At 43.7% G+C, this 16,484-nt stretch overlaps 1 protein-coding gene across 3 annotated transcripts in view; it reads right to left on the bottom strand.

Annotated features, from left to right (window-relative positions):
- Positions 1 to 13,567, bottom strand: part of grhl1 (grainyhead-like transcription factor 1) — an 18,335-nt gene extending 4,768 nt beyond the window's left edge. The window contains exons 1-12 of one of the 3 annotated variants that reach the window (XM_083683210.1): positions 13,416 to 13,567; positions 10,467 to 10,653; positions 9,689 to 9,762; positions 9,096 to 9,525; positions 8,449 to 8,531; positions 7,989 to 8,145; positions 7,345 to 7,456; positions 5,711 to 5,805; positions 3,151 to 3,397; positions 2,894 to 3,018; positions 466 to 494; positions 108 to 196 (exon numbers count right to left, since the gene is read on the bottom strand). In XM_083683210.1, the coding sequence (XP_083539336.1) occupies positions 108 to 196; positions 466 to 494; positions 2,894 to 3,018; positions 3,151 to 3,397; positions 5,711 to 5,805; positions 7,345 to 7,456; positions 7,989 to 8,145; positions 8,449 to 8,531; positions 9,096 to 9,525; positions 9,689 to 9,762; positions 10,467 to 10,653; positions 13,416 to 13,435 (1,648 nt within the window). In that variant the 5' untranslated portion in view covers positions 13,436 to 13,567. Of the gene's footprint in view, positions 1 to 107; positions 197 to 465; positions 495 to 2,893; positions 3,019 to 3,150; positions 3,398 to 5,710; positions 5,806 to 7,344; positions 7,457 to 7,988; positions 8,146 to 8,448; positions 8,532 to 9,095; positions 9,526 to 9,688; positions 9,763 to 10,466; positions 10,654 to 13,227; positions 13,375 to 13,415 lie in introns of those variants that run through there. The other 2 variants (XM_083683209.1, XM_083683211.1) reach the window with 2 other exon arrangements.
- Positions 13,568 to 16,484: the final 2,917 nt, after the last annotated feature.

Here is a 16,484-nt window from a genome sequence, read left to right as displayed (position 1 = left end):
ACACAGACACACACACAGACACACACAGACACACACAGACACACACACACACACACACACACACACACACACACACACACACACACACACACACACACACAGTGTACCTTTCTTAGGCTCCTCCATTCTGGCCATCTTATTGGGAGGGGAACCAAACTCATCCTCATTGGCATAGGGTAATGTCTTCATGGCTGAGCTACAATGGAAACACACGGGGACACACACACACACACACACACATCAGTGGCTGATGGCTATTGCCCCTAAGCCTCTGATGCACTCTCCTAGAGACCTTAACAACGGGCTAACAGGCAGGGACACAAACAGCTGCCGGGCCTTTTCTTTCCTAGAATTTGCATGCGAAGCAGACTGGTAACACCCATATTTCCCCAGCTTCTTTCCAAATGTCAATAAATCAGATTACAAACAAATGACTGATGAATATCAGTGTTTCCAGGAGCTCACCTGTCCTCTACGTCTTCTTGTGAGAAAGGCTGTGCAGGAGAAAGAGAGAGGAAGAGAGGAGAGTTAGTGACTTTGATCAACAGAGGGAGAAAATGATGTTAACAGGTGATTTCAATTCACTGGCATGAAATCACTAGAACCCTATTATGTAAAAAATGTATTTGGCCTGGATATCATTGACCTGGATATCATTCAATATTTTTCCCCCTGAACAGTGAGGAAGGGTGTTTGAATTACAGTGGAAGTGATTGATTTTGCATCTGCAAAAGAGAGTGATGTTTTCCACTTATCCCCTTTAATCTGATAGAGCTCCTAATCTGACCTGGTTATTGACCTATTTCACCCAGGCCAAGTCAATACTAAACACACTCAAAGGCAATAAGAGCACAATTCTCAGTTCAAACGGTCACCATACTTCAATAGGGAGTTGCTTGATAATCAATGCAGTTCATTTCCCTGAGGAAACTCAGTAACCCTGGCAATCAGTGACAGATTGAAGGCCTGGATTCACTGGGTTGTCATGTGGGTTCGACTGCCATCATGCCCCAAAATAAATATTTTCCACCCTAGCTGCTGGAGAAAGGTAAACAGGGGAAGGATATTTTCAGCTCAGCCTACAGTGCAGGTCAACCGCCTTGTGGATCCGAGACCATTGAACTCAGTGATCCACCCCCACTCTGACCACCAGGGGGCAGTCAAAGTTCACATTCAACGGATCTGCCGTGTTGACACCAAAAGCGTGTCAAAAAAGAACATTCTAATTTACACTGCAAGTAAGTCGAATGATGTTATATCTAATAACTAACTTCTCGTGTCAACATGGCACCCATCAAAACATCTCAAACCCAGTTTGCCGAACGCCATGTATTCTTGGCACTGGTATTCCAGGAAAATGAATCCTCCTGCATCCAACCTGAGAGACATGTGATCATCACCCTTACAGGGTGAGAGAAGGCTCAAAGTCCTGGGCTGGAGGTGGAGGTGGAGGCTTGGCCACTGAGGAGTGTAGTGTTGTTGGGAAATGATGATAGGAACCTGACCAACCACACGCAGACCATGCAGACAGCAGCAAGGAGTTACTGCACCCCCCCCCCCCCCTTGCACTCTCTCTCTTTCTCTCTCTCTCTCTCTCTCTCTCTCTCTCTCTCTCTACCTCCATCTCTCTTCCTGCCTGGGCTTCAAGCCATAGCCCACCTCATATATACAACACGAGATGCCATATTCACAGTTCAATGTTTCACATGAAATGATTCAGTAACTCTAAACATGGGACAGGGGTGAATCAGTTCATTGTTTTGACTCCTTTGACTCACTATGTAAAGTATAGCTCTGACACATCCGTCTGCGAGTCTTTCCCAACGACGCAGTATCTCTCTCTCTCTCCTATCAGATGGTACAGTTACCACCCAGGCAATAAAGGTTCTCAGTTCCATTACCGGATCACAGTGTTCTAGCCAATTGGCAAAAGCCAACGTTGTGGTCGCCTTGACCTGATCCTTGTACTGGGTGGTTGTGAAACTGTTTACTAGTCAGATATTACATGTGAGTTGATGTGTAAGCGCAAATGTAAAATGCACCAAAACAAACTATAATCTTACTCTCACACTGTGTTGAACATGGGAGTAAATCCCTGACAGTGACAGTCTTCAGTGTGTGTGTGTGGTGTGTGTGTGTGTGTGGTGTGTGGTGTGTGTGTGTGTGTGTGTGTGTGTGTGTGTGGTGTGTGTGTGGTGTGTGTGTGTGTGTGTGTGTGTGTGGTGTGTGTGTGTGTGTGTGTGTGTGTGTGTGTGTGTGGTGTGTGTGTGTGTGTGTATGTGGTGTGTGTGTGTGTGTGTGTGTGTGTGTGTGTGTGTGTGTGTGTGTGTGCGTAATGAATCAGCAACAGCTGTGTGTATTCTGATTGAAAGAGAGGCAGTCTCACGAAGTACCACTCTCCAACCACTCTCCTAAAGGAAGGTGTCTGGACCCCACCAGCTAGAGTCATCGACTGTTATGGTGAACACTCTCTGTACCCTGTCTAATAAAGGCTGTTGTGGTCCAAAAACATGTCATGTTTTTAACCTTTATCCAAGCCAAGTCTATTCTTTACATGAAAAGAGTGTCACACCTTCTGTCCACATTTAATATGTACTAGACTCTCGTTGTTTGTGATGCAACACTTTATTTGGATAGTCTCTGTTTGTAGATGTTCAGTTGATGTAACTGTCAACAACATTACCCTAACTTTAAATTTAACCCGAATCCTAACCCTAGCCCTATCCTTAACCCTCACCCTGACCCTTACTCTAACCTTAAACCTAACCCTAACCTAAGCCGTTGCAGTTGATAGTTTGTTGATAGTTTAGGCAGCTGTAGATCTAGAGGGGACTGTCCGAATGAAGTGTAAACGTCCACAAAGCACATTTGCCTTGACACCTTTCATACTCACATGACGCTGGAAGTTGGAGAAGTGGAGATCAGGGATGAACAGGACTGGCTGGGTGTCAAAATCAGTCATCATCTTGAAGATTGTGACATCGTTACGCTTCAGCAGGGGCACTTTGACATCCGCAACTGTGAGAGGCAATGACAAACAGACTATTTGACTCCCTATTAAGGAGTGGTGGCTACATGCATGTGTGTGTGTGTGCGTGTGTGTGTGTGTGTGTGTGTGTGTGTGTGTGTGTGTGTGCATAGAGCACTCACAGGTGCCCAGGTTGGTGTTAAGGTCGGGGCACTTGCCCTTCCTGCGGGATTGCTTGCGCTCCTCGTCCCTGATCTTCCTCTCGGCTCCTTTGTCACAGAAGACCTTGATCTGGCAGAAGGCACGGTGGATGGGCTTGTTGCTGCGGTTGTTGTAGCTGTAGGTGTCGATCTGCAGGTTCAGAGGAAGGCCCTTCACCCCCTTCTGAGACGAGAAGTCGGTACTCAGGCAGTTCACCGAGATGAAGATCTGAGTAAGAGGAGGAGGAGGAGGAGGGGAAGGAGGAGGAAGAGAAGGAGGAGGGGGAGGAGGAAGAGGAGGAGGAGAAGGATAAGGAGGGGAAAAGGAGGAGGAGAAAAGCAGGAGAATAAGGAGGAAGAGGAGGATGGGGGGAGGGGGAAGAGGGTAGGAGTGAGTTTGATACTGAGACTTGTGTTCCCTACTCCTCTACTATATACCAAACACATTGTGTACATGTGATACAGTATCTTGATAAATAAAGTATAAGATCCTGTTTATTCTACACTGATAAAAATGTAACTATTTTAACTGTCAACGTTGGACACGAAATACACAGTAAATGATAATAATATTGGTAATATTGGTAATATTGGTAAGGTAATATTAAGTAAGGTAATATTGGTATGGTAATATTCCAACAGCATCCCTAGTTGGTTAAATTCAATACTCAACAATGGAGTAAGATCTCTGTGTGTGTGGTGTATAGCATTGTACAGTCTTCGCTTCACACGATTAGTGTGTGTCTCCCTCTTCTGGCAGACACTCGTAATCACATGGTGACTTCCCATTCCACTGCTTTTTTTTTTTCCACCTAAACAGGCGTTTTAAAAAAAACTGTTTGTAACTACAAAATAATTAGCAACCTACTTACTTGTCTTTTCAAATCCTCATTGTCAGTAAAAGATGATCTCATCATCTTATATAAACATGTTCTATTTACTCAACATGATCTGTTTACGGTTAGGGAGCCGAAAGCGTGTCAACATTTGGGAAGGGCTGGGTCCCGCTTCGTTTCTTTTTCACAAAGAGAGTTTCACATCGCCAGGGTCCACAACTAGAGAAGGAAAGCATCTACCTTCACCCACCTGTACATACAGCACTCTGTTGTCCAATTAGCCTTACACCTGATCCTATGTGTATCATCTTACACCTGTCTGATCTGTGGTCCGGACAAACAGCCAGGTGCTGCTACAGGTACGTACACAAGGATGAGCTGAACGTACACAAGTATGAGCTGAGCGTACACACAAGGATGAACATCCTATGGACACAGGCCTCAGGTCACGAGACAACGCGGCAGCAGAGACCCACATCCTGGTGTGTGTGTGTGTGTGTGTGTGTGTGTGTGTGTGCGTGTGTGTGTGTGTGCGTGTGTGCGTGCGTGCGTGTGTGCGTCTCCCATGTATTAGGGAAAACACCCAGAGAGGAAAAAGAGCCGGAAGCATGACGAACCATGGCACCATCTCGTCTACTCTTCTGGTTTTGTTAGCCTGTTAGTGTTAGCGTCGGAGGCTAACAGCGGAACAGTGAACAGCAGGAGCGCCACACTATAGCGAGCTGGGAGGGGAGAAGCCATCTGTCACAACTGAACAAACTGGTCAGGAAGGGTGGATTATCTTCTCCTCTAGCTGTCACTTCGTACCAGTCAGACGGGATTCCATCACTGGCTGTCAAATCCAGTTTTCAGCCCCCCTGCTGTGCTTCCTCATTCCAGCTCCCATTGTTGGGCACGTCTGGCCTGAAGGCCAATCTCTATGTCAAGCATCACTTTAGATGACAATAGGGGCGACAGGGAGAACGAGTCGAGAATGTACGACGCCTCAATGGCAGACAAACACACATGTAAGTAGGAGGGCGACTTTCTTACTGCCGTCTACCTGTCTCTACCACGGTCTCTACGCAACGGAGCCACCGAGCACACTGGAAAAACCTCCTCAGAGACAATAAACACCTTTATTCCTCCATCAAAACCTGGAGGACCACTTTTCATAATGGCCGTTGAGACAAAACAATGAACAAAACACTTGATAATCCTGACTAATTGGTTGGCATCACTCGACACCTTTTTCGGTCAAGACCAAAACACGTCTGACCTTTGCACGAGGAAAAGTCTATATTTAAACTTTGGTAGTTGTGGGTTTATTTTAAGATAAGGAAGTGATTAGATGTAAGTCTAACCCTCAAGAAACAGCATAACATACTTGAACTTGAAAACTACATCTACCATCACATCACGTATCTTCGAACCAAGATCTGTTTTTCCTTCTTGTTTCCACAGAATTACAATTCACATATACACTTGCTCTTAGTCAAGTCTCTTAATGCAATACACAAAAAACATTTAGGAGGTTTATTGTATATTTTGTATAACACTGTGGCAGCCCTGTGTGAACCAAGCATCTCACTGCTCTGCTCGCAGAGTATGAGACAATAAAGAACTTTGACTTTCGACTGACTTTGTCTGGGACTGACCTAATACCACTGTGACAAACATCTGACTCAGACAGGGTGTGGTACTGAAAAAGTAGATTCTTATCTCACCTTTGCCTCTTCGTTGATGTCCCAGGTGAAGGAGATGGCGTTGTAGGAGATCTCCTCTATGTTGCTGATGGTGTTGAAGCTCTCCTTGTAGTCGGCTGTGAATGATAGGAGACATAGTGGGAGAGTCAGCACTGTAAATACTGTGGATCCAGGTTGAAGTGCTGACAGACTAGTAGAGTAGTAGGGCTTTCTATGAACAGGGGAAAGCAGTGTTGGTTAAGTTATGAAAGAAGTGGAGGGATTGGGGAGGTGGAAGGAGGCTGAGGGTGTTTGATTAAAGGAAGGAGTAGTGGGTCTATGGACAGGGCTGATTTAGACTCTGTAGGGATCTCAATAACACATTTGGATGCAGCTCAGGTCAGCAGTTCCCTTTGGATACAAACCCCTGAGAACATATCTGTTCACACCCTGGATAGCCCAAATCCCACATCTTAGATGTTTGATAAACAAGAAAGCTTTGTGTCCTCATGAAAGGTGCGGGGGAAACAAAAGCCCCCTATTTGGTGTTGTTTTCACATCCCATCTAAAGTTTCCAACCAATCCCAACTCTCTCCCCTACAGTGGGCCACTGATACGCTTCTGCGTCTTGACCAACCACCAACAATCACAGGGAGACAAATCTTCAGATGGTCATAGTGACGCCTTAATTCCAAGCAAGCAGGGTGTATCCCCAGTCTTTCACACACAAGCGCACACACGCGCACACCCGCGCACACCCACGCACACACACACACACACACACACCTTTCCCTTACAGTCCCTCCATCAGACTCATGTCTAGCGAAACAATGCACTTTCCTCTGTCATGCATAGCTAAGCTGTCCTTTCACACAAGCCAGTAAGTAAGATTGATCAGTCTACCTACAGGGTATTAAGCTGCTGTATTGTCCTTGTAGGGAGCCAGCATTCAACCCCAGTTTACAGACGGTAAACAGAAAGTGTAATTAGCCCTGTCCACATCCACCCACTTCGTCTCCCCCCTCTCCTCATCCAATCAGGTGTGTTGTTCTAAAGCGACTCATAAGGATTGGACCAATCCTCTCTGGTGTTACTAGTAGAGTGGCTGAGACTGTGACAGCAGTCATGTGACAGCATGTGACAAGGAGGAGGAAATGGAGGGAGGGTGATGGTTGCACAACAGAGAATCACACCAATGACTTCAGGTCAGGGAAGGTGCAAAATGGTGGGGTGAGAGAGGAACATCGGTAGACAATAGGTAGAACGTTTGACGCTAACGGTTTTAGCTTTGCATGCTTATGCATTCAGCGCAACTGGAAGACTTTTCGACTTCAGGCTTCAGACTAACAACAGTATAACATACTTATAACACATTAAAAAGTCAGTAGAGTAAATAATGGGTAGAATGGTATATGATAAAGGTTGGAGCTTTGCTCATGCATTCAACTCAAGTAAATTACTTTTCTACTTAAAACAACTCAGACTGGACCTTAATGTGTTTTCATATCAAATCCTTGAAGAGTCGGTCTGCCAGTGAGCTAGAGCGGGTTCAATGGTAAGGATAGGGGTTTGTGTGTGTGTGTGTGTGTGTGTGTGTGTGTGTGTGTGTGTGTGTGTGTGTGTATGTGTCTGTGTACTGTGTACTGTGTACTGTGTAAGCTGACAGGAGATCTTACCGATGTCGAGACACCTCTGCTTGGCTGTGTGCTGTCTGGAGTGCCAGTACTTCCAGTGTTTGAGCTGGTCATCTCGGCACTTCTCCTCCCCGAACACCACCATCACTACACTCTGGAATATGGACAACACACTCATTATATTTACAGGCATCATAGGAGTCTGTTGACATGTTCTATTTAAGCTCAAATGTATTTGCTCAAATGTATTTGCTCAAATGTATTTGTTGTGTCGTTGTAGGGTAGCATGGCTTGGAGTAGGCAACGTTACAGAAGGTCACCGTTGATAACTAGCTTCATAGCTCTTCACCTAGACTAGCAGCTGTTAGACTGCTTTCCATTGAGATGTTGTTTGGCCCTCACAATCAATCATCATAACATTCTAAGGTCTCCAATTTGATTCAGCAAATAATGCTGAGGAGAGAAAAATACCTTACAACTCAGAGCTTGATTTTAACAATGTTAACAACAGTAATTATTCAATCAGAGTTTGTGTAAACGCTAGACTCTCACTGGATTATTTCTCAATGCGTCTATTCGAAATATTAAAGTAAAGATGGCCGACTTTGCCCCAGTTTTACATGCAAATTGGGGCCCAAAATGTTCTTTACTTTAACAATGATGTTAGCCTTGTTGGTTCCTCTTACCCGCACTTTGGTGATGGGGTGGTGCAGGACTTTGCTGGTGTCTATCTCCCTCAGGCTAATGGGATAGAACTGGCCCTTGTTGAGGTACGTCATGGTGCCGTCACCCGTCTTCTGACGGAGGGACTTCGACGCCTCCAGGGTGTAATCAAAATTATTCCTACAATCAACAAAATAACTATTGGTAAAAAAACCACTTCATATTTCCAATCTTTGAATAATAGTGTGTTGTTGTTTGTGGGCCACATTCATCAATAACATTCACTGTACTTGGGTCATAACCCAAAATCACTGTGGTGTCACAGAGAGCCCCTGATAACATTGTGTTGGCATTGTGTCTTTAACACTGGGGGACTCTAGTGACTCCCTGGTGACTTGAGTCAATGAGGCCATTCTCTGGAGTCTTGTATCATGGTTGAATGGTGGTGTGAGGCGGCCGACCGGCCGGCGGGCTTGGGCTTACCCCGGCACGGTGTCAAACGCGCTGTAGTCGTCCTGCGTGATGGAGGCCATGCGTAACTGGAGATCCCCTGGGAATGAGAACACCTGTGGTACACAAAGAGGGGCGAGAACGAAAGAGAGGGCCCAGCTTTAGACACGCATCCACTACAAGGTAGCACTCCCCACTCTCTGTCTCTCTCTCTCTCTCTCTCTCTCTGTCTTTCTCCCTCTCTCTCCCTCTCTGCCTCTGTCTCTCTCCCACTTAACCTCCTTCAACAAACCATTTCCCTTCCTTTCCATCCCTCCCTCCCTCTCTCCAGTGCTCCCAGTGTTAAAGGGGTTTTTGTTGGGTTATCCCTTTCTAAGGTAATCCCCCTGCAGGTTAAATCAGAGAAAGAGGTGAGAGAAAGGGCTTTGGCTATTGTAGGAGAAAAGTACAGCACTTTATTGTGTTGGCCAGACAATGGCATAATAACACGCTAGCCGCTATTTTGGCATGTTCAAATAATACCAGGGAAAGGCCGAGTCCACCGTCGCCTCCGAGGGATCAGGTGAATGAGGTATTGTCTGTAGAGAGAGATCTGAGAGTGGGGTGTAGGGGGGGTTAGTGGGGAGGTGTTAGTAGGGGTTGTATAGGGAGGGGGGGGGGCGTATTAGATCCCTACTAACCTCCTGGGAACCATCCTTGAAGGTCTCTGAGAAGGTGGAGTCAGGGGTGCGGGGCTGGTTGTTGGGGCTGAACTGGCTGTGGTTGTGGTTGTGGTTGTGGCTGTGGCTGTGGCTGTGGTTGTGGTTGTGGTTGTGGTTGTGGCTGTGGGTGAGCTGGTTATGACGGTCGAAGACCACCGTGTGGCTGTCTGGCTCGGGACAGTGGTTGGGCACGGTGACAGAGAAGCCGTGGGTGGGGGCCTCGGTCTTGACGGGGTAGTTGGGCACGGCAGCAATGGAGACAGTGACGGTGGTGTCTGGGGACGGGAAGGGGGCCCTCTTGTCCTGACACAGCTGATTGGGTAGGACGATGTTGAAGGGCCCTTTAAGGACCTGGATCCTGTTTTCCACTGACACCATAGAAGTCTCCTGGAGAGGGGTCAACTGGTGTCTGGAGCAGACCAGGGAAATCATCACTGGGTCAATATGAGATATCACAAGGGACATATATAGTACTGTATAAAGTGGGAAATATGCCTCACACACACACACACACACACACACACACACACACACACACACACACTTTGGTGGTTTTTTAAAAGGGACGTTACCTTTTGTTAGGATCCACATCAGAGCCCAGTCCGTCTGTCTTGGTCTGGGATATTGTTCTCTTCTCCCGGGGCACCTGGACAAGGTAAACACAGCCGCTGTGAGCCTGACCACATCCAATAGCCTAGTGTCTGTCTACATGACCGGCTCAGTTACCACTACCACTGAACAAGAGCTGTGTCTGCTGGGCAGATGCCGTATACTGTACTAATGTTCAAGCTGGACAAGCTTTAGCCTTGTAGCAGTGTTATATTCTACACTCTCAGAAAAAAAGGTTAGTTAGTTAGTTACAAGTTACTACCAACAAAGGGTTCTTCATTTGTCCCTGTAGGGGAACCCTTTTTGGCGCCATGTACAACCTTTTGGCTTCCATGTTGAACCCTTTCCACAGAGGTTTCTAAATGGAACCCAAAAGTGTTCTACATGGAACCCGAAAAGTTCTAAATGGCACCAAAATGGGTTATTCAAAGGGTTCCCCTACAGAGTTCAAATGCGAATTAGAACTGGAGCGAGTATTTGATGCCAACACAACAGAGTATAGTTTGCCAAACTGTGCTAATATATATCTATATATGAATGCAACAGTACACAATTACAACGACCGCTGTGAAGGAACATGGATCCTGTCCTTGTCACAACCTGTTCTATAATAGTAACCTTGCCTTGTAACTACCTTGTAATAGCCTCGTAATATCTTTGTAACAACCTTGTAGCAGCCTTATAATAATTGTGTAATATCAGTGTAATAGCCTTATAATAATCAAAGGTTGTGATTGTTACCTTATAGTAGTCGTAGAGCAGGCCCAGAGCTGCGGCGCTGTCCTCGTCTCCGTTGATGCTCATCATGGCCTTGGTGGCAGCCGTTAGTGGGTTCTCCAGGAAAGACTTCCACGCCTCGTCCTCATTGGTGAAGGGCCGGCGCTGACTGTAGCTGGGGTCATTCTGCAGAACCAGGACCGCCCGCTTACTGAGAGAGAGAAAGAGAGAGAGAGAGAGAGAGAGAGAGAGAGAGAGAGAGAGAGAGACCAAAGAAAGAGATGTTAGGAGTGGTTACATAATCTTGTGGTTCTGCAATATATGTATGTATTGCAGTTTAACAAACATCATGGAAAAAGTGCTACAGTACATAGTGTATTATGCACAGACAGGGACCCGTATGTAAACTGTTAACTACGTGTAACAAACTGAGTTGTTAATTTATGGTCCTGTTTCACAACCTTAGGGAGTCAGATTAGATTGATGTGTCAGCCTGACTTCATGCAAATAAACAAAGCTGAGACCTACAATCACAGTCATGTTCATAATGGACAAACAGGTTGTAGAGATCAACAATGAACACAGTTCTTTATTTTCCAGACCTGCTGCTGTCAACGCTACTGGATTGTGCAACAAATCTCAGCACAGATTAAGACTTTTCAGAGAAAAGACGCTCTACTGGCTCTTCCAGTGTGACAGACACCTCTTGATTGAGCGTTTCCCATTGGTTATCTGTGATAGAGCAGGATCTACGGCAACATTCCAGAGTTTATACCATTGATCTTATGTTTCTTTAGTAAAAACCTGTTCCAGAACAATCACAACGTTCCACTCCATTAATGTTGTCGTTGTGACGTTGTCATCATCATCATCATCATCATCATTGCGCAAATCTCAACTGACAACATTCCCAAAGTCAGGAGTGGACCAATCAGAGCAAAGAGACTGTGTTCTTTGTCGACTACAGTGGGTGTCTTTTAATAGTGCTTATAAGCAGATGTATTGTGTTGTACATGGGGCTGGGAACAATTGGGTATATGGAGTCCTTCTCTATCTATCTCAGTGTGAATTAAGGCATATTGTGTAAATGTATGTTGTAGGCCACACACGTCCTTCGAGATTCTATTAGTATTTTTATTTATCCTTTATTTATACCGGGGAAAACACCTTGAGACGAGGGTCTCTTTTTTCAAGTGTGCCCTGATTACAGAAATAGACTATATATATATATAGATATATATATATATCAATAGATATATATATCTATTGAGATACAGTTTACAGACAACAATCTCAACAGGATTGTCTACTGTAAATTTCAGAATAAATGTAACAGCATTTTCATTTCAACTAGGGGAAAATATTGTAACTGCAAACTAACAATGTTGGTGTGTCTGACTGTGGTGTTTACACCCCAATAAGGCTGGTCTGTGGCGTTCTTTAATTCTTTATGTATTTGTCTTCTAAGCCTGAAAAAGCAACATTTCCCTTTTATCTCTCATAATAAAAACTGTATCATACAGCCAAAAGACAATGGGAAGTGGAAGTGGAAAAGGCAATATTGGAAAATGTAATTTATCATAAATACAATAATTTTCCTCTTCAAATAAATTCACTTGAAACCATTCAAAATCAACACGCACAGAATGAACGGTTTGTGGTTTCCGAGCTGAGTTACTACAACAAACACTACTTTTCTTCTGTATCGACGTAAACTGATTATTAGTAATCCAATATCTAATTGTTTCATTCACAAAATGTCGATGTTGGACATTAGAGATTTGCAACCCGATAGATCCGTTATTCATTGCCAATAAAACGTAGAGGGCATGTAACACACTATTAAAACAAAAGTGGAACAAGTTTGAAAATGCAATTCGTTGATATAGATATAGAAAAAACACATTTCCCTTTTTACAAATTTGATAACTGGACTATAATTTACGAATATTGTTTCTATAATTTCGTAGGAAAACACTTTTTGAAATGTAGACTTTTAGGAATCTATACCGGCCTTCTTTACATTGAATAGTTAGCATTATTTCTGAAATCCATATTATACATTTCAAATGCTCCCAAATTGTGTAATCTCAATCAAATAAATTATTCTGTCAAAACAGATGATCAACTCCAGTGACTGGTCTCTGTCTTTAAACGGACTACAGAGACCTTGCTTACATTGTTCCTCAGACTATAGGGGCCAACGCCTAACAGGTGTACGATTTCACTGAAGTCAACAGTCTCCTTGTCATTGCCCTCAAAAACTTAAATACTGTCACACATCATCATTCTCTGGGGAAAATATTTAAATAATAACTGCTTATCTTTTCGATACAATAAATCATTTTCACCTTGAGATACGCATCAATTAAATAATATTTTCCAATGCTAAAGTAACGGTGGCACACACAATTTCAATGAATTATAAAGCAAAAACAAGGCTAGACAAGGCAAAACATTAGCTTGGCAAAGGATAAAGCCTTCACAATTTTATGCCTAATCAAATGCATGCAGAGGCGACTCAGCACACGTTTCTTAAACAAACAAAATTAAGTATATTCACATAATTGTAAGCAAAAACAAACAATAAACCGCCCATCAATAACACGGGACGGTGAAACGTTACTTGGAGCAAGCGCCTCAACTCGCACGACAGGTGGAGAGATACACCTGTACGGGGTGCAGGCTGGAACTTGACAAGTGAAACAGCGCAGGTAGGCTAAGCCATAAACGGCTCTCTCACGGTCCCATACACGGCAAATGATATAATTGAATCATAGCCTACTCTGTTTGGCAGGCAGGCAAAAAGTAAACTTTCCCACAGACTTTTTGGACCTCCATAGAAATCCACCTGCGCCAGGTAAAATGCCTCAAAAACCCGCAAAAATAGGAAGGTCATTTTGCACTAAAACTTAGTTATGATATCAACACGTTGGTTCTGCTGGACTTCCAGTGGTGACTGAAAACACTTACTTGTCATGCTCCTGTGACATCTCGGTTGGTGGAACTGGACTTTCTAGTTGGTACTGTAAATCCGATCCGTCTTCTTTACCTGAAAAACTCAATCACGACGCGGGATGAGGGCCACGGCAAAGGTGTCTGTGTGAAAGAACGGGTTTTGTCGGCTTTTCTTGCTTTTTGGGATATAGTGAAAATGTGAGGCCGGTTTTACCTGTGACAGGGCATCGGATTGGATTACAATGCAGTGAGAGGCGGTGCCTAATAGTCAATAACGTTTGTTTGTACTTATGATTGGTCCTCCTGTGGGCTTGGTGCCAGGAGCAGTGCCGATGTATCATACTCATGCCGATGAGACATACTCATAGCGCTAAATTATTTTCAAGAACAATACTTATCAAAGTAGCATTTTCAGGCCTACATCAATCTGATAAAGTGAGCATTCATTGACAAATTCTGATATGTCTAACTACTGAAAGGGGGACAGTTCAATGAAACATAGCCAATATATCAATTAGTTTAGGCAACACAAAATCAATGAAACTCTGAATTGTTTACAACAAAATGTTTTATCTATATTTAGTTTACTCTTTATGCTCAACAGTAGCTTCTGTGCAAGTAAGCCTGTGGCCACTTATGCAAATGAACAAGGCCCAATCCCAGAAACCTACAGAGTTGACAGAACCCTGGTTAAATATACTGAAATACTAAGCAGCAGGACTGCCTGCAGGCCTGATTTGCATACACTTTGACTTGGGATAGACATCAATCTATAGAGAAACGCACTGCACCACAGCATTGTCAGTAGATGCAGTAGATAGATAATGTGTTTACATCCACTCAAGTGATAGAGCTGCATACCTGGATGACAACTGCAGGCAAATATCATGCAAATCAGTGTACATAATCTCCAATTGCTTACATGGTGATAGGATATTATTAGCATCCACACAAATGAAGGGCTTACTGTAACTGTGACTTAATTGCAGTTGGTTATGCAATAGTATTAGAGCCCACCATAAAGTAACTGGACAGAAATTGATTAGAAGTCACACAATCAAACTATCTTTATTTATTATTTAATCTGGCTGGACCATATGCTTATTATAATACTATAATGTATCATGTATACCATTGTCACAACAATAGTGTGTATGAGCTTGTGTATGATCGTATGTATGATATTGTATAGATTAGGTTGTGTATGATGTTGTTTAGACCAGGTTGTATGATGTTGTATAGATCAGGTTGTGTTTGACCTTCTATAGCTTACTGTCTAAGTCCCCGATCCAACCGAAAACAAATTGATGAGCAACCTTCTGTATATTGTAAGAAAAATAGTGATATAAAACAAGTGAATCATTCATTGTACTTCTCTTGTCATATTCACCCTGTTGTCTTTCCAATAGCCTGTAGGTCAGTAACCGTCTTCCATTCCATACTGTGGTACATTTATGGACAACATGTGGTTTTATGAAACACAGAGAAGATACGGTATCTAGCTGCTGGCTCAAATTTTAATCCCAGGTTTACGAAGATCAGAGACAAAAAAGAAACACACAGAGGGAAAATAAACAGCCGTTTCTCCTTAGTAGTCAGAGTGGGTTTGAAAGATGCTATCAGTGAGAAGTTTATCCCAACACGCTGTGACAGGGACACTGAGTAGCAAACAAATAGGCCCGCCCCCCCCCCCTCTCCCTCCTGTGTCCTGTTCTGTTTTTTATCTATCCCGTTGGAAGGACACCTGCTTCTCCTGGGAGCTTGTTTGTGTTTGCAGTCAGGACATGGGACGAAGTCAGAAGGTGGGAATACAGGCAGTAGGGAATATCACCCTGGCCGGATCATGGTCTCCAGATACACAGGGAGCTGACTCAACAGAGCAGAGTCAAAGCATAGGGGAAAACAGAAAACAGGCTGGTAAAAAAACCCAATAGGATCAACCTACAGTATACGTGTAGGACCCTCTTGAGAAAACGGGTAATTCTTGGATGTTTTTGTTTTATGTACACAACATATAGAATCCAGCACTTATTAATGCTGATGCCAAAGAGGAAATATAGTTGGAACAGTTAGTTGGATCATTTCTATAGAATATCCTATATTCAATAAGACAACAGCAACAGAGACAATTATTTTACTCCAACTTCAAATAGCCTTATATGAAGACTAGTCTATAACCATATTCAGGAAGCAATAGAGACAGGGGAGTTTTTCTGTTCTTATGAACACATTTTTCCAATTAATAAGTCTTGGCAACATAAGTGAACCCACACCCAAGCTCTACATCCCTTATGAAAATTAGGTTGGGTGCTCAGTACCCTCAGGCTAAGAGATGATGTCATGTTGTTTGGTGAAGAGACTCGTGGTGAGTTAGAGGGGCCTTTGCTGTGTTACAGTGAGACAAATGCTAAAATCATTTAAAAAAACTATAAATATTTAGACAAAAGTATGTCTTGAAAAAATGTATACAGCTGATACTGCCCATCTAATACATGTATTTTCTTGACAAAGTACAGTATTCAGATGTAGTTCATGGACTCTCACTGGGAATTGATTGGGCTTGAGTCAGTCTAGGCAACAGTCCGGATAAATGTGTGATCCTGTTATCTTTTTTAAAATCAGAAATAAACAGATATCAGTCTCTCCGCGTACATCTGCGGTTCCCAACGGTTTGCGGCAGCAACCTTCTAGGATACATGTTTGCCTATCTGTTTGTTTAGTGGGATACGGCTGTTTTGTATGGAGGATGTATGGATGTATCCTATTCCAACTAACATCCCCCTATTCTCCCTCCTTCATCCTGGAATAGCTGGCTGGCAGTTGGTGTGCTGCGGTCCCGTGCCACGACACACTCCAGGCAACTCCTAACCAGGATATCATGGAAATCACATGCAAATCCAATCCCTCTTTTCCAGGCTTGTAAGCACTTGCCTCAGCAGAGCCAAACATATGATGAGCTGAGTAAATCTTGGGCTGTGTTCACAAAACATCAGAAAGGGAAAGTATTGCTGTCAGAGTTGATTCTAATGTGCTGCCTAGCTGTTGTTAAGTAAACATTGTATCTTCTTCTTTTGGATCCTATTT

The sequence above is a fragment of the Argentina silus genome (assembly GCF_951799395.1).
Source record: "Argentina silus genome assembly, chromosome: 13".
Taxonomy (NCBI): domain Eukaryota; kingdom Metazoa; phylum Chordata; class Actinopteri; order Argentiniformes; family Argentinidae; genus Argentina; species Argentina silus.
The sequence above is the reverse complement of the archived record's forward strand: the minus strand, read 5'-3'. Positions and strand labels throughout refer to the sequence as shown.